The 26,833-nt window shown below is 47.3% G+C and overlaps 1 protein-coding gene across 2 annotated transcripts in view; it reads right to left on the reverse strand.

Annotated features, from left to right (window-relative positions):
- Positions 1-10,811: 10,811 nt before the first annotated feature.
- TRIM29 (tripartite motif containing 29) overlaps positions 10,812-26,833 on the reverse strand; it is a 52,694-nt gene continuing 36,672 nt past the window's right edge. Inside the window, exons 8-10 of one of the 2 annotated variants that reach the window (XM_030220445.1) lie at positions 25,033-25,125; positions 20,671-20,747; positions 10,812-12,077 (exon numbers count right to left, since the gene is read on the reverse strand). In XM_030220445.1, coding sequence (XP_030076305.1) covers positions 12,015-12,077; positions 20,671-20,747; positions 25,033-25,125 — 233 coding nt within the window. In that variant the 3' untranslated portion in view covers positions 10,812-12,014. The remainder of the gene's footprint in view (positions 12,078-20,670; positions 20,748-25,032; positions 25,126-26,833) is intronic. The other variant, XM_030220446.1, reaches the window with a different exon arrangement.

Consider the following 26,833-nt stretch of genomic DNA (forward strand, 5'->3'; position numbering starts at 1 on the left):
CGTACCAAGGGAGGGCGATGGGGGCGGTCCGCCCTGGGTGCACGCCGCTGGGGGGGTGCCGCGCGCCTGTTGGCCGAGTCCGCTCGTTCCCTCCCTGGTTACTTCCTGTTCCGGGGCAGAGGGAGCAGCAGGGAACAAGCGGACTTGGAGCCGACAGACGCACGGCACCCCCCAGCAGGTAAAAATGCACCAGTGGGGGTGTAATTTCACCAGGGGGGGTCACGCTGCACCCGGGGGGGGGTGTAATTTCCCCGGGGGGGGCCACGCTGCACCTAGGGGGGGCGCATCGGCAATCCACCCCGGGTGTCAGCCAGCCTAGGAACGCCACTGCCGAGACAAAGAGATGGTCAGGATTCAGGCAATGGTCAAGGCAGGCAGCAAACCAAGCGATGGTCAGGATTCAGGCAATGATCAAGGCAGGCAGCAAACAAAGAGATGGTCAGGATTCAGGCAATAGTCAAATTCACCAGACACAGGAAACACCACGAACTCCACCGCAGTTGAAACTGAAGCAAAATGCTGACAGTGTTCTGCTCTTAAATAGGCCTCCCATCAGAGGATCCCTGCCAAAGCTGCCAGGCGAGGACTATCAATGAGCACACCCATAAAGATAGGCTTCTCAAGATGGCTGCCTCTCAGGAACAGATACAAATGGACTTCTCAAGATGGCTGCCTCTCAGGAACAGATACAAATGGACTTCTCAAGATGGCCGCCGCCAGGAGAAGCAAAGTAGGAGTGTAACAAGGGGATGGGATGACTTCCTTATGAGGAAAGGCTAAAGGCACTAGGGCTTTTCAGCTTGGAGAAAAGGCGGCTGAGGGGAGATATGATAGAGGTCTATAAAATAACGAGTGGAAAGGAACAGGGAGACGTGAATCGCTTGTTTACTCTTTCCAAAAATACTAAGACTAGGGGGCACGCAATGAAGCTACAAAGTAGTAAATTTAAAACAAATCAGAGAAAATATTTTTCACTCAGTGTTTAATTAAACTCTGGAATTCATTGCAAGAGAATGTGGTAAAAGCAGTTAGCTTAGTGGGGTATAAAAAACGTGTGGATAGCTTCCTTAAAGTTCATAAGCCATTATTAAGATGGACTGGGGAAAATCCACTGCTTGTTTCTAGGATAAGCAGCATAAAATATATTGTACTGTTTTGGGATCTTGCCAGGTACTTGTGACCTGGATTGGTGTAGGAAGCAGGATGCTGGGCTTGATGGACCTTTGGTCTGTTCCAGTATGGCAACACTTATGTACTTATCTGTGTGTGGCTTGGCTAATGCACTGGACTTAGTAGCCTGAACAGGGTACAAAAGGGTATTTTATTGCCTTATAGATTTTAGCCCAATCTGCACGAGAAGTCCATTGTGCTATCTGGAAGGCCCTGCTTTTACAGAGAATGAAACAGAGTGGAGGAACAGACACCTGACTACTTGGTTATTTTCAGTGATCTGGCAGCGGTTCAGGGCAGGACATGGGCAGCGCTCTGTCATGTCAGGTAATAAACTGTCCAGATTGTAATTATATCTGCTTTGGTTCACCGGTGTCTATCCAATTTATCTTAGCTTGGCCATTCTTCAGACAATCAAGGGAAAAAAATGAAATCTTGATGTGACAATATAAGGAAAAGTGCTGGAAGCTACATTTATCCTGGAGAAGACTGTGATACCTATTACTGAACCAACATAAGACTTATGTACATATTCATGCACAAGCTTCCAGATCTAAGAAGTCCTTTACCCCATCCAAAATTCTAGATAATATAAAGGTTATTTAGGTCTATATAAAATAATTAAATGACAAATGTTCCTGTCCCAGATGGTGTTGTGAGGTCAGGGTAGGTATCTGGCTGGCATTCAGCTGGCACAGCCAGTTCTTATCCAGTCAGGCCTGCTGCCAATGTAAGTTTAAAGCTGGCTAATCAGAGGCAGGGAACCCCTGCAAGTGCTGCAAGTCCCATGGTTTTCCGAGACTCCACATTGAATGTGCATGAGATAGATTTTCATGCCTGTCACCTCCATTATATGCAAATCTCTCACATGTAGACAGGGCCGCCGAGAGGGGGGGACAGGGGGGACAAAATTCCCCGGGCCTCCGGGGGGGGGGGGGGGCCGGCACCGCCGCCCTCCGTCGCTCCCTGGCATTGAACTTAAGCGCCTCACCTTCGAAAGCACAGCAAGCAGCAGCAGACCACTCCTTCCTTCCGTGTCCCGCCCTCGCCTGACGTAACCCACGAGGGCGGGACACGGAAGGAAGGAGTGGTCTGCCGCTGCTTGCTGAGCTTTCGAAGGTGAGTGAGGCGCTTAAGGTCTGTGCAGAGGGCCCGGGGGTGGAGAGAGGGCCCGGTGGTGGGTGGAGGGGGGCCCGGCGACCTCAGGTGGGGGGGCCCAGTGGGCGGCCTTGTCCCGGGCCTGGCCCAGTTTCTCGGCGGCCCTGCATGTAGATTCATTAGGGATATCCTGAAAACCAGATTGGTTGGTGGTCCCCCAGGACAGTTTTGAGAACCACTGCTCAACAGGGCCTTCATTTCCTCCTATTTCCCCCCCAGCATCCTCACACTTGCTACAGGTTGTCAAAAGGACAGGATGGACCACAGACCCAACAGCAGTTCTTTTCTGTTGCTGGGACGTTGGACTCTTGTCATATAAGCAGACTGGGGAGGAGGAGAGAACCGCAGCCAAGTTATGGATGATGGAGAAAGAGAGCTGCTCAATAGTGAAAGAGGGTGAGGTGAGGAGGTGGTGATTGACTGGAGAGGGGAGTAAGAGGAAAGGAATGCTGGAGGAAAGACGAGGGGGTCAAAAACCAGGAGGTAATGATTAATTGCTGAAAGCTAGGGGAGGGGGTGAGACATCAGCAGATGAATGCCAGGGGAGTGAGGAAAAGAGGTTAAGTGCTAGAGCCTGAGGAGTGAAGAGGAGGGGTGGATGCTGGGGGCAGGCAGACAGGATGAGAAGGGAGGAAGTGGCCAGGATGATGAAGAAGGGCTGAATGCGTGGGGGGGGGGGGGATGGCGGAGATGAGCAACAAGTCATTAGGTGGGGATGAATGCTGAGGAAGAGAAAAGGAGCAAGTGAAAAAGCTGGGGTCCCTTGAGGATGGGTGAATGTTGGGCGACTGAAGAAGAGGGGTTGAATTCTGGAGACTAGGGTGGTGGAGGTGCAAGGCAAGAAGATGGGGGTAAGGTGAGGATACAGAACAGAAGTGTGTGGTAAGTTGTCTTTATTTTTTTTCCTCTTAGCATTGATAACCCTAAGGTGAGGATGCCATCACTGCCTGGGGCATTCCATTAAAATTCAGAAAGAGAACACAGGAAAAGCTGCTGAGAAAAAAAATACGGCCTCCTGTCACAACCTCTGCACCTATCAGCACCCACAACATTAATAACATGGCATGATCCCCAGGCACCGCAGAGTACCTAATGGCCATTTAAAATGAGTAATTTACACGGTGGGGCTTGAGAGCCTTCAGACCCTTCCCCTGCCCCCAGTTCTCATTCCACTGCTTTAGCATAAGTAAGACTGGCATTTTCAATTTAAGGTTTAGCAAGATAATACCTGTGGGTGCCAGTAGATTACATAGTGGATATTAAACACATCAGATTTACAACGCAGGAACACTGATGGAATCCATAAATAGGAGACTGCAGAGAAAGAGAGTGGGATTCCTTTTTGCACTAAGAAAGAAAAAAAAAATACATATATACTACCATGCTCCCTGGGAGCCCTATTTGATTTTCCATAAAAGCAAAGAGGACAATTTTCAAACCATTCTTACCTGAATAATTAAGCAGTTACCCCCCCCCCCCCCCCCCCCAGTGGAATTGGATCTTGAAATTTATTTATGTGTTTAGCTCATATACCCTCTGCAAGCCTGAAAGCTAATGAAGCCCTGTACATTCAGGTACGGCAGGTATTTTCCTGCCCCTAGAGAGCTCACAATCTAAGTTTGTACCTGAGGCAATGGAGGGTTAAGTGACTTGCCCAAGATCACAAGGAGCAGCAGTAGGAATTGAACCCAGTTCCCCAGAATCAGAGTCCTCTGCACTAATCACTAGGTGATTCCTCCACTAGCAACATTCCATGTAGAAGCCTGCCCTTGCAGCCGCGCAGGCTTCTGTTTCTGTGAGTCTGACGTCCTGCACATATGTGCAGGACGTCAGACTCACAGAAACAGAAGCCTGCGCGGCTGCAAGGGCAGGCTTCTACATGGAATGTTGCTAGTGGAATAGCAACATTAACAATCCATGTAGAATCTCCAATAGTAGCAACAGAATCTCAAATAGTAACAACATTCCATGTAGAATCTCAAACATTTAGATTCTTGCTCACACCTTTTTCAGTAGTAGCTCAAGGTGATATTTCTCTGGATATTTCTCTGTCCCAGGAGGGCTCACAATCTAAGTTTGTACCTGAGGCAATGGAGGGTTAAGTGACTTGCCCAAGGTCAGATGGAGCAGCAGTAGGATTTGAACTGGGATCCCCATCCCCTAGTTCTGAGCCTGCTGCTTTAGCCATTAGGTTGCTCTGCCACTGCATGCTACCTGCTGGGAAACGTACCTGTGCTGAATAGGGCTATGTCCAGGGGCCAGGGGGAGGATGGAAGTGGCTGAATGCACAGGGCCATTTCATTTTGAAATCCCCATACATAGTTTAAGCTGTAGAATTTGCCTTGCTATAAAGCAGGTGTAGAGTCCATAGGAAATATTGTTCCTGCAGTGCACCCGGCCCCTGTATTATGGGATGTTGCCATTGAAAATGTGCTCACAGACTCCACGTGGGTTTCACATTTACTCACCAAATTGAAGAAAAGATTCACTGACTCTAGTGAACATTCTCAGCTATTGTTCGTAGCAGTTTAGAAAATCAAAGCTGCCAAGTGACCCATTTCCAGGAGGGAGACATTTTGGCCAGTCCTGATTTTAAACTTAACATCCCACACCAGGGGCTTAGCAAGAAGTCCATTTTGAGGGAGGCCCAAGAGTGGACTAAGGGGCCATGTATTTTATGTCAGCTCTATCCCCACTCACCCCAACACACACATATTTAAATTGTACTTTTGCTGCTAAGAATGTGAAGAGGAGGGGTTTAGAGGTTCACTGCTTGGGTTCCAGCCTGCACTGCCTGAGCAGTGTGGAAGTTGGCAGCATGCTTCAGCCACCAATGCCAGTATTCCCGTGCATGCTTAGTTCAGTTGCTGAACAGAGCATGCACGAAAGTGCTGGCACCAGCAGCCGATGCATGCTGCCAACTTTTCACACCGCTCGAGCAGTGGACCCTCTTCAGCTGGCAGGACTTATGCATCCCCACCAGACATTAAACCAGTGTTGCAATTTTGAAGGGTGGCTTGAACCCAACATGGAGGCCCCAGAAACCCAGGACTGACCTACTATCTCCCTCCTGGAACTGGGAAATTTGGCAGCTCTGCAATATTACTAGCCCTGTTCCCAAGAGTTTACAATGTAATGCAACAGAAGATAAAACTGATTTGCCCAGGGTCACAAACAGTATTTGTTGGAGAAGAATGTTTTAAACCCTAATTTCTCTTGCTTTCAACCCATTACTATAACTCAGGGGTTCTCAGCCCAGTCCTTGGGGCACAACCAGCCAGTCAAGTTTTCAGGATATCCACAATAAATATGCATGGATAGATTTGCAAAGAATGGAGATAGTGCCTGCAAATTAAATTTATCTCTTGCTTATTCGTTGTGGATATCCTGAAAACCTGAGTACTAGGTGTGCCCTGAAGATTGGTCTGAAAACCCCTGCTCTGACTCAGGAGTTCTTAGCCCAGTCTTCAAGACACACCCAGCCAGCCATGTTTTTCAAGATATCCAAAATAAATATGAAGAAATTAATTTTTATACACTGTAAACTATGGATGCAAATCTATCTTGTGCATATTCACCAAGGATAGTGTGAAAACCAGAGCAGCCCATGTGTCCAGAAGACTAGACTGAGAATCCTGGTTCTAACCCCCAGGCCACACACCTCAAAAGTGACCATCTATAGCCCTACTAAGTTTTATATTTGCAGCACAATAGCCATCCCATTTGGGTGTTCAGCCCAGATGGGAAGCCCATTTCTTGTCTGATTGGGGGGTGCCAATCCTGTGTTACTACTACTACTTATCATTTCTAAAGCGCTACTAGATGTACGCAGCGCTGTACACTTGAACATGAAGAGACAGTCCCTGCTCGACAGAGCTTACAATTTAATTAGGACAGACAAACAGGACAAATAAGGGATAAGGACAAAGAGCAGCAAGATTCCATGCAAAATCCCAAAGAGTAGCAAGATTCTGGAATCCCATTGTAGGAAGATTCTGTGTGGAATCCCAAAGAGTAGCAAGATTCCGGAATCCCAAAGACTACTACTATTACTTATCATTTCTATAGCGCTACTAGACATACACAGCGCTGTACACTTGAACATGAAGAGACAGTCCCTGCTCGACAGAGCTTACAATCTAATTAGGACAGATTTACACAAACCCGCCATCAGTATGGCTTGAATCTTGTTCCAGTGGCACCAACATTATTGGACTGGTTGTATTGGAGAAAGGCTGGGGAGCATGGAATTCAGGGATGAAGCTTTCCCTTCAGTACTGAAGAAGAGTAAGAAGATAATTATAAGAAATGAGAAGTGTTACAGGCATCACCTTTCCTTTAAATGCAGCATCTTGTGCTTTTCTTCTGTGCTATTCTGGTCTTTTGCAATACGTTTAGCTCCATACAAGTCATGTACTAAATAAAGTCTCATTTCTAATTCAGGATTAGCTTACAGGGCTTTAGCCATGTACCTAAGACACAACAGTGTTTTTGAAGGTACTAGCAGGAACTTTTTTCAGCTGCCTCTGTCAAATCATTTTTTTCTCAAGAAGTTGATTCACTTGTTTTCTCTTCTTTCCTGCTTGACGCTTGCTGCGGAAGCCTCTGGAATGACTGCCTTCTTTTTTTCCATCCTCGCCCAGAGCAGGAAAGGCTCTGCCTCCAGATGCAGGACTAGGAGGCTTATCTCACCCCAAGTCTTAGGAAATCCTTTATCCCAGTTACCACCATGGCCTTGGGACAGAGCAACAGAGTTTATCTCCATGTAGTTGCTTTGGATTTTCTTGAAGAACGCTTTTGTGCGAGACTTTGATATCCTTGGTGGGTCTTCAGGTTTAGTGTTGCATGTGTGTGAAAGAATGAGTGGGATGCACATGTACAGGGCAGATCCTAATAGACTCTACTCATGAGAATGAGGACTGAATGAAAGTCTGGGTCGATATGTGTGTATAGTGTGTGGACATGTTTGTAAAGTAGGACTGTCAATACCAATAATTTCCAACAGACAAGTGTCCTTATGCTTCATAGATCACCTGTCTCTTTAAAAAGGGCCACTAGGGCTACAACTGTGTCCTTTCTGCCACTTTTCCCTCAGCCTTTTTTTTTTTTTGTGGCTTCCATTCCAATGAAATTGGACAGAATACAGGGAAAGAGTGTTACAAGGCCAACATCAATCTTGCAGTTTTCCATAGAAGGAAAATAAATCAACATTCCTTGCAATATCATGGAAGTTAACTTCAGGAATGAAAAGTCCTATAAAGTAAAAAAAAAAAAAAGTCCTGGCCACAAGCATGGAGAACGATAGCTGGACTACAGTCCTCTGGGAGACAAATATGAGCTGCTCATCTGTGTGTTTTCACCTCTCACTGAATTCCTGCATCTTTGTGTCACTGTACATATTTATCCGGACAACTAATACAAAAATATTATACATGAATTCCTAGCAGTTTGTGGGGGTTCTACTTGGCTGATTCTTTTCAAGGTTTGCTTTGGCTAGATTCGAGCATTTGAGTGTAAAACCGCAAGACACAACAGAGTCCAGATTATCTTAAAAAGGACAGGCAAATTCAAGGCACTGCCATGCCTAGAATGGAGGGTGACACTACACTCCTCACTGTACTGTCAAAGCTTTTCAAAGGCCTTAGGTAAATCTCGACCCATTACCTTAGAACTCTGCTTTCTCTTCCTAAGATGAAGACTTGATAGAACACCTCAGATAACCATCTCTCTCTTATGGGAGACAATCTCATGAATAATTATGACAAAGACAATGAAAGTGTTAATTTCTAAGTGGTATGGTTTCTCCCAGCTTTAGGAAGGGCACTGAAGATCCTAAGTGTGAGGGAACATTGACACCTGCTGGGCAGAAGGATCTTGAAACTTGAAGTTACACTTGGTAAATGGCTTAATGCCACAGACTTTCACAGCACAGAGGGACAAGCGGGGCAGATTGTGGACAACAATCAGCCAGGGCATGAAGAGGATCCTGTTTCCAGCCCCTCCTCTCCTTTCCCCTCAGGTGCTGGCCTACCCCCTTCTCACCTAACCTTGATGATGCCTCCTCTGTTGCTTCAGACTCCCTGCTGCATAAACTATGCCTGCAATTGATAAAAACTGCAGCAGCATTAAGCTTCCTCTGAGGCTCCTCTTAGAGGCACAAAGGCTTCTGGGATGGCAACCATTGCTATGCTGCTGGCCTGCAAACCCCTGCACTTTTAAGAGGACATTATTGCAGTTTGTTTATTTCAGTAGTCCACCCTATCACTCTACCCCCAACTGGGCAATTTGTTCCTGGTACCTGGTTTAACCCCCAGCTCAGATATTCCACAATGGAGAGGAAATCATGATCATTGCTCAAGAGTGACACCAAGTGGCCAGATTCAGGGCCACCATTTGCAGGTACTTTGCAGTGATGCAAAGGAAGGGTCATGGCCCCAGATCCCAGCCCCTGGTTCTGATTGAACTGGGGGTTCGAAAGAGCTGGAGGAAGCAGTCAACAAGAAGAGTGGAGAAGAAGGAGGAAATAAAGGAAGAACTTGGAAACAGAGACAAGGTGACAGTAAAAAGCAAAAAAAAGACTGAAAGAATGGGTAACTGCTACAGTCATGAATCTACACTCAGATTATCCCCTGTGCTCTGTCAGTGTGAGTGATCTAAATGGGAAATAGTATTGATACGTCTGGGCGTGACACAGGAGAAATTGCCTAAAACAAACCACTCTGTGAAACCCTTTACGTTCCATTGTTGTTATCATCAGGGCTTTTCTTTGAGGGGGTACTTGGGGGGTACTGAGTACCGGCATCTTTTCCATTGTCTGCTAAAATTGACCCACAGACCCCAAGTTTTAATGAAAGAACTCAGGCTCTACACAACAATTCTGCCTTGTCATAGATTCTGTGACTGGTTGTGGGGGGACCTGGCTATTGTGGGGTGGGTCCCTCGTGATCACCCCACCCCTGAAGGGTGGCTTAGCATTTGAGTACCTGCACCTCTTTTGCTAGAAAAAACGCACTGGTTATCATAATATGTGCAGTGGAGCTAAAGAGCTGCACCTGACATGAAGCTCCACACAGGGACTGTGGGTACACGTTGTGGAGTCTCTAACCCCGTCCACATACATGCCAGGTACTAAGAAATGACATAGTGTAGCTATGCTGCTTTACTTTTATCCCAATACTGAAGAGCTGGGTCTCTGCCAGTTCTTTATGACTAATTATTCTGATCCTGCATCACTGAGCTGATTTTGTGTTATTTCAATACTAGATGCAAGTCTCTGATTGCTTTTTAAGCACAGTAATAACTGTGATTCCACAGATAATCCAATGCAAATACAAATGCCGTACTTAGGGAAGGATGCTCAGAGACAAATGTTTGTGATGCTGCATATCTAAGAGATTTATTCCCTTCTTTAAAGACCTATCATGGCATTCGTCATTGGAGAAACTTCCTATTTACCAAGGACGTCTACCTGTCATGCTGAGAGCACTAGCTCAGTAGTCTGGCATGCACCTCTTAAAAGCCCTGATGCAAGAAACTCAGAACAGCGCCCAAAACACTCATTATCAGAAGCTACTTTCCTTTCCATGGGTCATTCAGAGTGCTGGCTAAAGTTGTATCTTTTTATGAAATGTGTATGGAGGTAAAGAGACATGATTTCCTGTCCTACTAGATCTATGGAGTGGAGGAGTGGCCTAGTGGTTAGGGTGGTGGACTTTGGTCCTGAGGAACTGAGTTTCTGTGAGTCTGACGTCCTGCACATACATGCAGGACATCAGACTCTGCGCAGCCACATTGGTGATCTGCAAGGGCCGACTCCGACTTCTACATGGAATGTTCCTAGGAATAGCAACATTCCATGTAGAATCTCAAATAGCAGCAACAGTGGAGGAGTGGCCTAGTGGTTAGGGTGGTGGACTTTGGTCCCAAGGAACTGAGTTTGATTCCCATTTCAGGCACAGGCAACTCCTTGTGACTCTGGGCAAGTCACTTAACCCTCCATTGCCCCAGGTACAAATACGTACCTGTATATAATATGTAAGCCACATTGAGCCTGCCATGAGTGGGAAAGTGCAGGGTACAAATGTAACAAAAATAAAAAATATTCTTCAGTACAGAGTGAGCATTGAGAGAGCAGGGCAGGGCTGCCTGTAGACCCAAGTAGGGCCTGGTGTGGTTCCCCTGTTCACACATGCCTAAAGACAACCCTAGAAGCATGGTTTATATTATATCCGCACAACACAGGCTGCAGGGGTAGATTCCCACAGCACATTCCTAGGAAAAAGATTCAACATTACTGAGCCGAAGAGAAATTTATGCAAACAACTGTAAAGTGTCAAAGCTATTCCCCCAGGACGCCCTCTGTGCAGATAAGAAGGGATGTATTTCTGTTGTTGACGTCACTGATTGATTTTTCCCCAGAGAAGTTTAAAGTACAGTAGGAAAGAGGTGAACATAACGGTATGAAGAACTCAGAAGACAAGCCATTAGCAGCAAAAAAATATGAGTATATTGTTGTTAGAAGCAATGACACCCAGGTACAACATGCTAGGAAATGACTTTCGTTCTATACATTTCCCTCAAAATATCTCCCCCCCCCCCCCCCCAAGAAAATCCAAACATCTCAAACAGCCAACAGTGCAAAGCTCAGCAGAGGTGTCAGAATATTTATCAGGCAGGTGGCTGTGTAAGGTTGCCAACTGGCTCCACATTCTTCCAACAGGGTTGATCCAGTCTATTGCATGCAGGGATTTGTAGTCTTGTTTTTCTTAGACAGTGCAATGAGGAAATCAGAACTACAAATCCCTGCATGCAATGGGGTAAACCCAGGACTGGATCGACCCTGTAAGCAAATCTGGATCCAGTTGACAACCCTTTTTGTGCTCAGGGATTAGAAAGAAGTAGTTTCCAAGGAGAACAAACACAGCTGCACAGCAAAATTGTGAGAGGATGGACCACACCACACAATGCAGCAGGCCATGTCTACTGCTCTACTCGCCCAGCACCAGTTGATGGATAGAAGATATAGTTTTGTACTTACATTGAGCTTTCAAGTTTCTCTGACTCACCAGTACATATTAAAACAATTAAAAACAAGAGGCCTAATAGTTTACATGACATTATATCCGATTAAAAGAAGTAAATGGAGCCCCAGGCTGCTTTAAATTCAGTCCTAGTTGGCACGTGCCCTGCCAAGTAGCCAGCTAAAAATATCAATTTCTTTTCCAGGACCACGAGTGTATTACACATAAATTAATTTCATTCATACAAAAATGGAATATCAAATCAGTCTTATAGCAGCTCAATCAATTTTTTTATATCTCTAATTTGAAGAGGTGAGCTGACTTGAGGGAAAAAATGAATGCCAAGTCTCCTGTGAATATGGGCACAGAAAGGTAAGTGGTAAATTGCCCTAGGGAAGGGAGCGCAGAATAGCCAATTATGTAAAAAGATGAAGTGCCAGATGAAAGGAATCTGGGATAGGCTGGCAATATCCATACATCCCTGCCCTAGAACTGATATAGTCAGCAGTGCCAAGCTGCTCAATGCCTTGTTTCTTATAAGAGAGTACCCTCTCCTGCACCATCCCACCGAGAAATAGCAGAGGTTTGGCATTTGAAGATAGATCCAAAGGAATGGTTGGTCTTCTCTACTCCCTCTTCATCCCTTGCTTCTGTACACTGTTAATTTCATGGTGATTCATTGGAAGTTGGCGATTTCCCTTTATTGACATAAAAGGGGCGTTGATGGGACTGCAAGAGATAAGTTTCATGTTTTAGAATTTATCATACTGTGGATACCAAACTACACTCATTCATATATTCCTGACTAGCTTTATATAGAACTAGTCCTAAATCTAATCCCCAGACTGAGCCTACACTTAAGTATCTGCTCTTAATCCTACAACTAATCCTGCATCTCACTGTATACACTAAACCCCCCATCCAAGTGTGTATGCGTAACTCTGTATCCCAATGTGTACACACCAGATGCGGAATGACCATTGGAAAAAAGGGCAGTGTCCGAGGGCCTACAGCAGCAGAGGACCCACTCTTCCCTAGCCTCCATATAATTTAATCACTTTGATAGGTGGTTAGGGGCCCATAACCATTATTGCCCGAGGGCCCAGAACACTGTCAGTCCACCCCTGGTATACACCCAACTCTGAATCCAAGTGTTTGTACCCAAGTCTGTATCCTAATGTGAATACACCCAACCTGTATCCAAGTGTATGTGCATCTAACTGTGTAGCCCAATATGTATACACCCAACCCCACATCCAAGTGTGTGTGTACCTGACTGTACAGCTCATTTTCAAAAAAGTCCAGAAACTGGCATAAATCTGCATTTGGACATTTTTCTTTTCACAAAAACGTCCAAATTGGTATTTTCAAAACCAATTTTTCGACGTTTTTCTATGAAGTCCATCAGAAGTGCATTCAAATTACAAGGGGGCATTTCTGTCCAAAATTCCGCCGCATGTCTTATCTACCGCGTGAACCGATACTCTCATATCACCCCTCTCCTCAAGTCGCTTCACTGGCTCCCGATCCGCTACCGTATACAGTTCAAGCTTCTCCTATTGACCTTCAAGTGCACTCAATCTGCAGCCCCCCATTACCTCTCTTCCCTCCTCTCCCCGTATGTTCCCACCCGTAACCTCCGCTCTCAGAACAAGTCACTCCTATCTGTACCCTTCTCCACCACCGCTAACTCCAGACTCCGCCCCTTCTGCCTCGCATCACCTTATGGCTGGAACCGACTTCCCGAGCCCATACGCCATGCGCCCTCCCTGCCCATTTTCAAGTCCTTACTCAAAGCCCATCTCTTCTCCCTTGCTTTTGGTGCCTAACCACCTTCCCCATTCATGATACCTACACTGACTACATAGTTTGCTACCTTTAGATTGTAAGCTCTCTTGAGCAGGGACTGTCCTTCCCCATGTTTAAACTTGTACAGCGCTGCGTAACCCTAGTAGTGCTTTAGACATGCTAAGTAGTAGTAGTAGTCAGGGATATGTTAAGGGCGGGATCTGGGCGTTCCAAACACCTGGACGATTTTCAGCCATAATGGAACAAAAAAACCGTCCAGGACTAAAACTAAGACGTTTTGAGCTAGACCTGTTTTTATAATGAATAAGGCACAAAAAGGTGCCCTAAATGACCAGATGACCACTGGAGGGAATCAGGGATGACCTCTCCTTACTCTCCCAGTGGTCACTAACCCACTTCCACCCCCCCCCCCCCCCCCCCAAATTTAAAACATTGCTTGCCAGCCTCAGATGCTATACTCAGGTCCATTAGAACAGCATGCAGATCCCTGGAGTAGTCCACTGGTGAGTGCAGTGCACAGCAGACATGTGGACCCAGGCCCATACCTCCCCCTACCTGTTACACTTGTGGAGGAAACTGAGCTCTCCAAAACTCACCAGAAACCCACTGTACCTACATATAGGTGCCCTCTTCACCCCTAAGGGCTATGGTAGTGGTGTACAGTTGGGGGTAGTGGGTTTTGGGAGACTAAGAAGACGAGATAAGGGAGCAATGGTGAGATGTATACCTGGGAGCATTTTATGAAGTCCACTGTAGTGCCCCCTAGGGTGCCCTATTGCTTTCCTGGGTTGCACAAAATCAAGCCATTGGGATGTAGAAAAATGCTGGCTCCTACATCCCAATGGACTGATTTTGTGCATTTTGCACTTGGACATTTTTTTTTTTTTTTTAAACAAAACATCCAAATCACAAAACCTTGTTCAAAGGTAAAATTATGTATAATCATACCTGATAATTTTCTTTCCATTAATCATAGCTGATCAATCCATAGACTGGTGGGTTGTGTCCATCTACCAGCAGGTGGAGATAGAGAGCAAACTTTTGCCTCCCTATATGTGGTCATGTGCTGCCGGAAACTCCTCAGTATGTCGATATCAAAGCTCCATCCGCAGGACTCAGCACTTAGAGAATTACACCCACGAAGGGACACTCTGCCCAGCTCACCACCGCCGAAACGGGGGAGGGGAATTAACCCAGCTCATCCCCACACAAGTGGGGGAGGGGAATCCGTCCAGCTCATCCCCGCGGAGCAGGGGAGGGACACCACACCCGCCGATGCGGGGGGATCTGGCTTATCCTGCAACCGCAACCGCGGGAGGAGCTGACTGACCCTAACACCGCCGAAGCGGGAGGGGTACAAAACTGCCCTACAGCCGCACGAAGCGGGAGGGAGTGCCGGCAGAATTTATGTCTCAATCCAGCCCCGTAAAACGGAGGGGAGAGGAATGCAGCAGCTCACTGTAACACAAAGTCGTCTCAACTCTTGAAGAATCCAAGTGAAAGAAGAACTTGAACACGAAGTCCTCCTGAAGTAACTGAAGGCTAAACTTGAACCTAAAATTCAACCAGAATATAAACAGTACAGATATCTGGGAGGGGCTATGGATTGATCAGCTATGATTAATGGAAAGAAAATTATCAGGTATGATTATACATAATTTTACCTTCCATATCATCAAGCTGATCAATCCATAGACTGGTGGGATGTACCGAAGCAGTACTCACCCAGGGCGGGACATAGAAATCCCTGACCTCACCACTGAAGCTCCAAACCGAGCCTCCGCCCGTGCAGCCACAGTCAAACGGTAATGCTTGGAGAATGTATGAGCCGAAGCCCACGTTGCCGCCTTGCATATCTCTTCCAAGGAGACGGATCCGGCCTTTGCCATCGAGGCCGCCTGAGCTCTCGTGGAATGAGCCTTCAGCTGGATAGGCGGCACCTTCCCCGCGGCCACATAAGCCGCTGCAATGGCTTCCTGGACCCATCTTGCCACTGTAGGCTTAGCAGCCTGCAGACCCTTACGAGGACCTGCAAACAGGACAAACAGATGATCCGATTTCCGGAAATCATTGGTCACTTCCAAGTATCTGATGATGACTCGTCTCACATCCAGATATTCAAGAGCGGAGTACTCCTCTGGGTAGTCCTCCCTATGAAAGGAAGGGAGACAGAGCTGCTGATTCACATGGAAGCGAGAACCAATCTTGGGCAGGAAGGAAGGCACTGTGCGAATAGTCACTCCTGCCTCAGTGCACTGCAGAAAAGGCTCTCGACATGAGAGCGCCTGGAGCTCGGAAACTCTTCTGTCTGAAGTGATAGCCACCAAAAAGACTGCTTTCAACGTCAGGTCTTTCAGAGATGCCCTCGACAAGGGTTCCAAAGGCGGCTTCTGCAATGCTCTTAGCACCAGGTTGAGATTCCACGCAGGCACCACTGAGTGCAGAGGAGGGCGCAGGTGAATAACTCCCTTGAGAAAGCGCACCACATCTGGCTGCGAAGCCAGGGAAGCACCCTTCAGGCGGCCCCTGAAGCAAGCCAGAGCCGCTACCTGGACTTTAAGGGAACTGAGCGACAGGCCTTTCTCCAGACCTTCTTGCAGGAACGCCAACACTGAAGAAATTGGAGCAGTGAAGGGAGAAAGTGAGCCTGCTTCACACCATGCTGCAAAGATACGCCAAACCCTGGCGTAAGCAGTAGACGTAGAGCGCTTCCTCGCTCTCAGCATAGTGGCGATGACCTTGTCTGAGAAGCCCTTCTTCCTCAGACGCTGCCGCTCAATAGCCAGGCCGTAAGACCAAAGGGAGAGGGATCCTCCATCACCACGGGACCCTGATGTAACAGGCCCTGCTCCACTGACAGCCGCAGAGGATCGTCGACTGAGAGCCTGAACAAGTCCGCATACCAGGGACGTCTGGGCCAATCCGGACCCACCAGGATTACCCTGCCGGGATGCTTTGCCACCCGGTCTAGCACCCTGCCCAACATGGGCCAGGGCGGGAACACATAGAGGAGCTCTTGTGTCGGCCACTGTTGGAGAAGAGCATCTACTCCCAGGGATCGAGGGTCCCGTCCTCTGCTGAAAAAGCGCGGCACTTGGCCATTGGCCGATGACACCATCAGATCTAGGCTCGGCTGGCCCCAGCGCTTCGTGATGTCCAAGAACGCCTGAGCAGATAGTTGCCACGCTCCGGGCTCCAAGGTATGGCGACTGAGAAAGTCCGCCTTGACATTCATGACTCCGGCAATGTGGGCCGCTGAAAGCTGCTCCAGGTTCGCTTCCGCCCACTGGCAAAGACTCATAGCCTCCTTGGCTAGAGGGGCGCTCTGGTACCTCCCTGGCGGTTGATATAGGCCACAGCCGTGGCATTGTCCGACAGGACCCGTACAGGCTTCAACACGAGTACCGGGATGAACTCCAATAACACCAAGCGAATGGCTCTGAGTTCCAGGAGGTTGATAGACCACTTGCCTCTGCAGGAGACTAGAGCCCCTGCGCTGTCCTTCCCAAGTAGTGGGCTCCCCAGCCCATCAAAGAGGCGTCTGTCGTGACGACAATCCACTCCGGGGTCACCAGAGGCAATCCTGCAGACAACTTGTCTGTCTGCGTCCACCAGCTCAGCGCCTTGCGCACTGCTGGGTCCACGGGAAGGCGCACAGCATAATCCTTCGACATCGGAGTCCAGCGCAGCAGCAGAGATAGCTGTAGTGGTCTCATATGAGCCCTGGCCCAGGGCACTACTTCCATCGTGGCCGTCATAGAGCCCAACAGCTGCACGTAGTCCCAAGCCCGAATAGGAGAGGCTACTAGGAACTAGTCCACCTGAGCCTGAAGCTTGACAATCCGATTGTCTGGCAGGAACACTCTGCCCACTTGGGTGTCGAATCGAACTCCCAGATACACCAGGGACTGAGTCGGGCGCAGCTGGCTCTTCTTCCAGTTGATGATCCATCCCAGGGAGCTCAAAAGAGCAACTACCCGGTCCATAGCTTTGCCGCACTTTGCACAAGAGGGGGCTCGGATCAACCAGTCGTCCAGATAAGGATGGACTTGTACTCCTTCCTTTAGCAGGAAGGCCGCTATGACCCCCATTACTTTGGAAAAGGTCCGCGGAGCAGTAGCCAACCCGAAAGGGAGGGCTCTGAACTGGAAGTGTCGTCTCAGGACTGTAAAACGCAGAAAGCGTTGGAGAGGAGGCCAGATGGGAATATGCAGGTACGCTTCCTTGATGTCCAAGGAAGCCAAGAACTCTCCTGCCTTCACTTCCGCTATAACAGAGCGGAGAGTCTCCATGCGAAAGTGCCTCACTTTCCAGGCCCGATTGACCCCTTTGAGGTCGAGGATAGGCCGGACAGAACCTCCTTTCTTTGGAACCACAAAGTAAATGGAGTAACGTCCCTTGCCAATCTGATTTTTTTTTTTTTGGCACCGGAACGACCGCACCCAGGCGGATCAGGTTGTCCAAGGTCTGCTGCACTACCACAGCTTGACCGGAGACTTGCAGGGAGAGAGTACAAACCCGTCTCTTAAGGGTTGGCAGAACTCTAGCTTGTAGCCGTCTCTGATGACTTCCAGCACCCACGCGTCTGAAGTTATAGTGGTCCACTCGCCCAGAAACGAGGACAGCCGTCCTCCAATCTGCACTGGGGCGTGGACCAAGGCCCCGTCATTGGGTACGAGACCCTGGGGGAGGACCGGAGGGAGCACCTCCGGGACGGCGGTCTCTGCGAAAGGAATGCTGCTTGGGGGAGAAATTCCTCTTGAAGGAAGAGGGGGCAGAGGAACCCGACTTGCCCGGGCGGTATGGAGGTATCGGGACGAGTACTAACCCGAGCCCTGACCTCTGGTAATTTCTTGCCCTTAGACGTGCCGAGATCGGTCACGATTTTGTCCAGCTCGACCCCAAAGAGCAGCTTGCCTTTAAAAGGCAATCTAGCCAGGCGGGATTTAGAGGCGTGGTCAGCAGACCAATGTTTCAGCCAAAGCCACCGCCGCGCAGAGACTGTCTGAGCCATGCCTTTAGCTGAGGCTCTCCAGACATCATACAGCAAGTCTGCCAAATAGGCTAAGCCCGATTCCAGGGCCGGCCAATCAGCCCTCAAGGAATGATCCGAGGGGGAAGCCCGCTGCACCATAGTCCGGCACGCCCTGGCCACATAGGAGCCGCAAACTGAGGCCTGCAAACTTAAAGCAGCTGCCTCCAAGGACGACCTTAAGGCCGCCTCCAATCTTCTGTCTTGGGCGTCCTTTAGGGCCGTGCCACCTTCCACCGGCAACGCCGTTTTCTTAGTCACCGCAGTGATTAAAGAATCCACGGTAGGCCACAGATAGGCCTCACGTTCACTCACAGCCAAAGGATAGAGGCGGGACATAGCCCTAGCCACTTTAAGGCTCGTTTCCGGGACATCCCATTGAGCCGCAATTAAGGTGTGCATGGCATCATGCACGTGGAAGGTTCTAGGCGAGCGCTTCGTCCCCAGCATAATGGCAGAGCCAACAGGGGCTGAGGGAGAGACGTCCTCCGGAGAGGAAATCTTCAAAGTGCCCATGGCCTGTAACAACAGGTTGGGCAAATCCTCTGGGCTAAAAAGCCGCGCTGCAGAGGGGTCATCCGCTCCATCCGAGCGGGGATCTATCTCCTCCAAGGAATCCGCAAAGGATCGTTGGGAGACCTCAGACACGCTGCCCTCATCTACATCGGAGGAGACAAAAGTCCTCCAAGGCCTGGAAATCAACCCGAGGGCGTTTACCTCTGGGAACCTCAACCTCTTTATCAGAAGAGGGAGCAGGGGCAGCGTTTTGCATGAGGAAAGCCTGATGCAGCAGCAAAACAAACTCGGGGGAGAAACCCCCCAGACTGTGCACTTCCGCAGCCTGGGCAACAGCCCTAGACGCACTCTCAACCGGCGCTCGCAATAGCGGGGGAGAGACATGCTGCGCATCCAAAATGGCGTCCGGCGCGAAACTCCGTGAAGGAGCCGCGCGGGAAGAACGGCGCTTAACTTTAGCCGCTTTTGTGCCGTCGCCCAAATTAAGGGCGTTCATGGCATTAATGTCTCCAACCTCAAGGGCGGCCCCGAAGAAGCCGTCCGAGCCGCGTGGCCGGCCAAGATGGCGGAGGCGAGGAGCGGGGGATGGGCGTATATGGCGGGAAAAACCCGCCACGCCGGAGGAACGACCGGGACATTCATCGGTCACTAAACTATCACCCATCAAGGGCGAATCAGGTTGTAAAACCCCCGCATCCCCTCTAGAAGCGCTCCAGCGATCCGGGGAGCGACCCTTTGCGCCCTCGCCCTCCGACGCCATTGCCACGAGGAGAAGAATCGGGGAACCCCCTGCCCGCTATAAAAAGGTAAAATTACCTGCTTGCCGCTCCGAGCTGTAACGAACTGGTGTCCCAGTGAGTAGCTGCAATGAACGTTTAAAGAAACGTCGAATTAAACGCCTTTAAAGACGTTTAAAAATATTTTTTTTTTTTTTTTTTTAAACGGAGCCAGCGGGAGGGGGGAGAAAAGGAGGGACCTGGCACCACCAGGTTTGCACTTGCTCAAAAGAGCCCTCAACCCCAGGCCTCAACAAAACCTAAGGATTAGGCTTGGAGGCCTAGCCAGAGCTGCTGCTGTGTGTGACCACCACCTGCTGAGATAGAGAACATACTGAGGAGTTTCCGGCAGCACATGACCACATATAGGGAGGCAAAAGTTTGCTCTCTATCTCCACCTGCTGGTAGATGGACACAACCCACCAGTCTATGGATTGATCAGCTTGATGATATGGAAACAGTATTTTCGAAAAAAAAAAAGATAGATTTTTTTCCTTTTTGAAAATGACCTTCTTTCCTTATTCAGATTTTGGACATTTTTTGCACAACATCCAAAGTCGGACATGGACGTCATATTGAAAATGGCCCTCTGTGTATCTTAATGTGACTACATCCAACCTGTATCCGAGTGTGTATGTGCTTGTGTATCCTAATGTGTATACACCCAATCCTGCATACAAGTGTGTGTGTGTACCTAACTGTGTATCCGAATGTGTATACACCCAACTTGCATCTGAGTGTGTATGCACCTGTGTATACACCCAACTTGCATCTGAGTGTGTATGCACCTGTGTATCCCAATGTGAATACACCCAACCTGTATGTGTGTGTGTGTACCTAACTGTTTATCCCAGTGTGTATACACCTAACCTCGCATCTGAGTGTGTGTATGTACCTGTGTATCCCAATGTGTATACATCCAACCGATATCCGAGTGTGTGTATGTACCTAACTGTGTATCCCAATGTGTCTACACCCAACCCCGCATCATATTTTAGGTTTTCTTACATGCCAGTAATTATACCCTACCTTGTATCTCAGTGTGTACACTCACCCCTACATCTTAACACCAATACATCCAATATTACTATAATACCCAGCCTTTGTCAACCCCAAATAATCATTTTGATGAAAGAACTAACATTGGCTGTTGTATTGCAAGGCATGGGAAATCCTGGGTTTTACTTACCAGCAAACTCTGCTTGGAAGATTTCCAAGTCTGAGGCTGAGTTTTGGGGGTCTGCTGTCTCGACATCATGGGGTAAGCTATGTGAACAATAAGAAGTTGTTTTTAGAATGCTGTTTTCGCATTCGTGAAAAGCCAAGGCCAACCAGAAAGAAAAGTCTTATGGGAGGAGGGGAAGGGCAGTGAGTGACCGTTTTCAAACTCTCCACTCTAGGTACTTTTTAGCCACAAAATTTGCATCAAGAGAAAGTGGCACATGCTTTCAATCTAAAATTTATAGATATAAAAGTTAATCCAATAAACAAAGAGAAGAGAGGATTATGCCTGTTCACTGGACCAACTTAACACATTTTCTGACTAGCTTTCAGAAGCTAAAACCTCCCTTCCTCGGGTTAGGAAAGAGTGAGCAAAAGATGGCAAGACTAGGAAATATAAGTGAATCATAAACGTTCCAGTGATCGTGTGAAGGGAGAAGGTGGAGAGGATGGGTGATCAGAAGAAGACAGGCACCTGGATTTTGTGGTTTATAATGTATTACAAAACCCTGGTCTTTGTTGTGTCCTCACTTGTTAATTTCAAAGCAGCTGCCCATTTTAAGTTCAAAAGTTTCAATGTCCTAAGTTCCCTCTATCCTGATCACAAGATCATTGATGCAGTGCTGGGGTCCCAAGAAGCGTTCCCCCTCCCCCCTCCACACAGCTTTCCCCTTATCAATAGGATGCTTTTAGGATTCATTTATTTATTCTGGTATTGTCAGTTTTTTGCATCTTCTGTCCTGACCTGAAGGAGAGGGTTTTAGCTCTTGAAGGCTAATCACAAAATATATTAAGCTGGTCCAATAAAGAGAGGTTATCTTATATTGTTTTCTTTTTTATTGGATTAATCTTTATTTTCATACATTCAAGTGGACTAACACGTCTTTGAGACTTGCTGCTGTTTGTGGATGTTGGTAGGGTTTCTATGTAAAATCACGCAGGCAGATTTGAAAACAGAGGGGTCGATACGCAGCAGATCTTATCCAGGCTGGAACAGTTTCTACCTATCTGGATAATGCCGCCGAATATCTGGTCAGGCCGCTTCAGCACTATCTGAGTAGTACTGGGGAAGAAAAAGGTGAAAGAGAGTGGGGAAAATGACCAGGCTGACCAAGGACAAACGAGGAAACTGATAAAACATTTATTGGTGAAGACTCGACACAGCACTGTGTTTTGGAGGTGAGCCTGCTTCAGGAGTTAAATCACCAAAAGGTAAATGATTGTCGATAAAGGTGGATGAGAAAATATGATCTTGAAAAAGACCTCTGTCGCAAAATAGAAAGTACAGCGTCAGTGACCATATCTTCTCATCCACTTTTATCAATGATCATTTAACTTTCGGTGATTTAACATTCACTATATGAAGACTCCTGAAGCAGGCTAGAGGTTTCCTCATTTGTCCCTGGTCAGCCTGGTCATTTTTCCACTCTCCTTCACTTTTTACTTTTTTTTACCGTGGGATCTCAGTGTTCCTCTGCCCAGGCAGACACATGGTGCTGGGGAAGTCCAGAGGTGCAGCTAAAGCAGATACCAGTCTGAATATTGCCAGAACCGAGATAGGAACCAGCAGCCGCTGTATTCCCGAATATTCAACACTGGTATCCGTGTATGGCCTGGCATTAAACTCCAAGTATAAAAATTCCACGACTGCAGGTATTTAAAAAAAACAACCTGCTGGCTGCTGCAGGCTGAATATTGATATGTTATTTTTGATATTGCTAAAAGCAGGAATTCCTCTCTGAATGTAGTTAAAGGTTCCACAGCATGATTCTTTTTATTTTTTTTTGTTACATTTGTACCCCGCGCTTTCCCACTCATGGCAGGCTCAATGCGGCTTATATGGGGCAATGGAGGGTTAAGTGACTTGCCCAGAGTCACAAGGAGCTGCCTGTGCCTGAAGTGGGAATCAAACTCAGTTCCTCAGGACCAAAGTCCACCACCCTAACCACTAGGCCACTCCTCCACTGTTGGTGCTATTTGAGATTCTACATGGAATGTTGCTATTCCTAGGAACATTCCATGTAGAAGTCGGAGTCGGCCCTTGCAGATCACCAATGTGGCCGCGCAGGCTTCTGCTTCTGTGAGTCTGACATACGTGCAGGACGTCAGACTCACAGAAACAGAAGCCTGCGCAGCCTTCTACATGGAATGTTGCTAGTGGAATAGCAACATTCCATGTAGAATCTCCAATAGTAGCAACATTCCATGTAGAATCTCCAATAGTATCTATTTTATCTTTGTTACATTTGTACCCTGCGCTTTCCCACTCATGGCAGGCTCAATGCGACTTACATGGGGCAATGGAGGGTTAAGTGACTTTCCCAGAGTCACAAGGAGCTGCCTGTGCCTGAAGTGGGAATTGAACTCAGTTCCTCACGACCAGAGTCCACCACCCTAACGACTAGGCCACTCCTCCACTGTTGCTACTATCTGAGATTCTACATGGAATGTTGCTATTCCACTAGCAACATTCCATGTAGAGGTCGGCCCTTGCAGATCACCAATGTGGCCGTGCAGGCTTCTACATGGAATGTTGCTAGTGGAATAGCAACATTCCATGTAGAATCTCCAATAGTAGCAACATTCCATGTAGAATCTCCAATAGTATCTATTTTATCTTTGTTACATTTGTACCCTGCGCTTTCCCACGCATGGCAGGCTCAATGCGACTTACATGGGGCAATGGAGGGTTAAGTGACTTTCCAAGAGTCACAAGGAGCTGCCTGTGCCTGAAGTGGGAATTGAACTCAGTTCCTCACGACCAGAGTCCACCACCCTAACGACTAGGCCACTCCTCCACTGTTGCTACTATCTGAGATTCTACATGGAATGTTGCTATTCCACTAGCAACATTCCATGTAGAGGTCGGCCCTTGCAGATCACCAATGTGGCCGTGCAGGCTTCTACATGGAATGTTGCTAGTGGAATAGCAACATTCCATGTAGAATCTCCAATAGTAGCAACATTCCATGTAGAATCTCCAATAGTATCTATTTTATCTTTGTTACATTTGTACCCTGTGCTTTCCCACTCATGGCAGGCTCAATGCGGCTTACATGAGGCAATGGAGGGTTAAGTGACTTGCCCAGAGTCACAAGGAGCTGCCTGTGCCTGAAGTGGGAATTGAACTCAGTTCCTCAGTTCCCCAAGTCCACCACCCTAACCACTAGGCCACTCCTCCACTCCACTTCTTTTTGTGAGGTAGGGTCATTTTCAGACTATGTATGTGCACAGATCACTGTTCATCTGCGTATATAGCTTTGAAAATTGTCATCCCTAGAGAAGAACGAGTACTTATCCAGGTACAACAGCCCGACTGTAAAGTGCCCTTCTCAAAACATGGCTAAACTGAATACCAGCTCCCATGGGTGCACTGAAGTCAGGCAGAAAAGATTTTAGTAATGTATTCATGCAATGTGGAGGCTTCGGCACCTAAGATTCCTCCTTACTAGAGATTTGTTCCGTACACTTTTCCACTGGCTCGTCCTCTCCCATCTGGATTACTGCAGTGGAATTTACGCGGGCTGCCAGGCCTCTTTGTTGAAAAAGTTCCAAACAGTTCAGAATACTGCTGCGAGACTCATCCTTAAAGAGCGACGCTTTGCCCACGCCGAACCTTTGCGCTTTAAACTCAATTGGCTGCCTGTACATGAGCGCATTGCCTTTAAGCTTTGCTCCCTAACCCATAAAATCATCTATGGGGCTGCCCCGGATTACATGCGCCCCTTGATCGACCTTCCACCTTGAAATGCCAACCCTGCTGCTAGGTCCTATCTCCACCTCCACTTCCCGAATTGTTAGGGTGTCAAGTACAAGAGGATCTTCACCTCGTCCTTCCGCTACTGGAGTCCCAAACACTGGAATGCTCTACCTCACCACCTCAAAACTCAAGCGGACCATGTCCTCTTCAAGAAGTTGTTAAAGACCTACTTCTTTGCTAAGACTTATTCTTCACTTTACGCCGCTGATTGATGCACCCTCCCTGACCCTTACCCTGCCTAGTTTACACTGTTAGATACTACTCCCCCTATTTGCTTCTTGTCTACTTTCCTAAGTTTCCAACTTTGTAGTTTTTGCTTAATTCTCTGTAAGCCACATTGCGCCTGCATGAGTGGGAAAATGTGGGATATAAGCGATCCATAAATAAATAAATATTCATTTATTTCAATAATTACAAGACCCTTTCTGGATAATTCCACTTAAAGCAAGCTAACACAAGAGGAAAGAAAAGGATTCACTGTAACTGGTCTGTGAAAACACTGCACAATATAATCCTGGATAATGTAGTAACAGTAAAAAGATAGACGCGGACAGAATACCAGTGCCATACCATTCATGTTAAAGAGGCTGTTCTCAGTCTTGGTTGCTTCAGGTGACGCCGGTCCCATGGAGGAAAAAGAGTACGATAGTGGGCTGCTGGCTGTTGAAAAATACAAGCAGTGTCTCAGGTGAGCTTTGTGGCTTGACAACAAGGTGCTTGAACCAGAGTAGAGGGCAGAAGGTGGGCACTAGGGGGCGAGCTCTCTCTAGCTCCTATCCGTCCTACTTAACCTATGAGTTTGACCAGAGAAGAAAGGAGGTTTTTTTTGTCAGGTCTCTAACCTGGAACATTTTAAAACTTATTGCAATTGGAGTAGAAGGGGAGACATTACCCACCCCACCCCCCAGCCCAAATGACCCTGACCTGGAAATTTTTTTGTTTTTTGTTTGTTTTTCAGAAAGTTACCACTAATGGAGGGCTAGGGCCGAGATGATTAAAAAAGAAAGTGGGAACCTGATAATAAAAGGAGGGAACTGAGCTTCTCCAGCTCAGAGAAGGGAATGAGAGGATCCAGATCTTACCAATTTCTGCCTGTCAGAACACACACCAAGCTGGCAAAGCAGGAGTAGATGGTTATAGACAACAGGGGAAAGCTCTGATTCATCATCTCTCATCTCTAAAGCACTACAACCTGCTAGCCTCTAATCCGCTTGGTTTTACTTTTTAAACACTGTTAATCAATGTCTTGTACAAATAGTACAATTTTTAATTTGTTGTTAAACAAATGGAGAAGCATTTAATTTAGGTCAGTGGTAATTTTCTGAATAAAAAATAAAAAGGTTTCAGGTCGTTGACTGATGATTCCAAGTTGGTGATAACAGGTTCCAGGTCTGTGACCTGACATAAAATCACCACATAAGAACATAAGAATAGCCATACTGGGTCAGACCAATAGTCCATCTAGCCCAGTATCCTGTTTTTAACAGTGGCCAATCCAGGTCACATGTACCTTCCAGAAAACCAAATAGTGGCAGCATTCCACGCTACCAATCCCAGGATAAGCAGTTGCTTCCCTATGTCTGTGTCGATAGCAGACTATGGACTTTTCCTCCAGGAACTTATCCAAACCTTTTTTAAACCCAGATATGCTAACCGCTGTTACTACATCCTCCGGCAAAGAGTTCCAGAGCTTTCCTATTCATTGAGTAAAAAATATTTACTCCTATTTTTTTTAAAGTACTTCCATGAAATTTCCTTGAGTGTTCCCTAGTCTTTGTGCTTTTGGAATGAGTAAAAAATTGATTCACTTGGAGACCTAAATCATAACTCCCCTTATCCATCTCTTTTCCAAGCTGAAGAGCCCTAACCTCTTTTGCATTTCCTCATATGAGAGGAATTCCATTCCCTTTATCATTTTGGTTGCTCTTCTTTGAACCTTTTCAAACTCCGCTATATCTTTTTTGAGATATGACAACTAGAACTGAAAGCAATACTTAAGGTGAGGTCGCACCACAGAGCGATACAGAGGCATAATAGTATTTTCAATCTTATTCACCATCCCTTTCCTAATAATTCCTAGCATCCAGTTTGCATTTTTGGCCACTGCCGCACACTGAGCAGAAGATTACAGCGAATTAACTACGACGACACCCAGATCTTTTTCTTGGCTGCTGACCCCTAAGGTGGACCCTAGCATCGGTTAACTATGATTCAGATTATTCTTTCCAATGCGCATCACTTTGCATTTGTCCTCATTAAATTTCATCTGCCTTTTGGATGCCCAGTCTTCCAATTTCCTAAAGTCTTCCTGCAATTTTTCACAGTCCGCATGTATTTTAACAACCTTGAATAGTTTTGTGTCAACTGCAAA

This window comes from Microcaecilia unicolor, chromosome 12 (assembly GCF_901765095.1).
Source record: "Microcaecilia unicolor chromosome 12, aMicUni1.1, whole genome shotgun sequence".
NCBI classification, from domain to species: domain Eukaryota; kingdom Metazoa; phylum Chordata; class Amphibia; order Gymnophiona; family Siphonopidae; genus Microcaecilia; species Microcaecilia unicolor.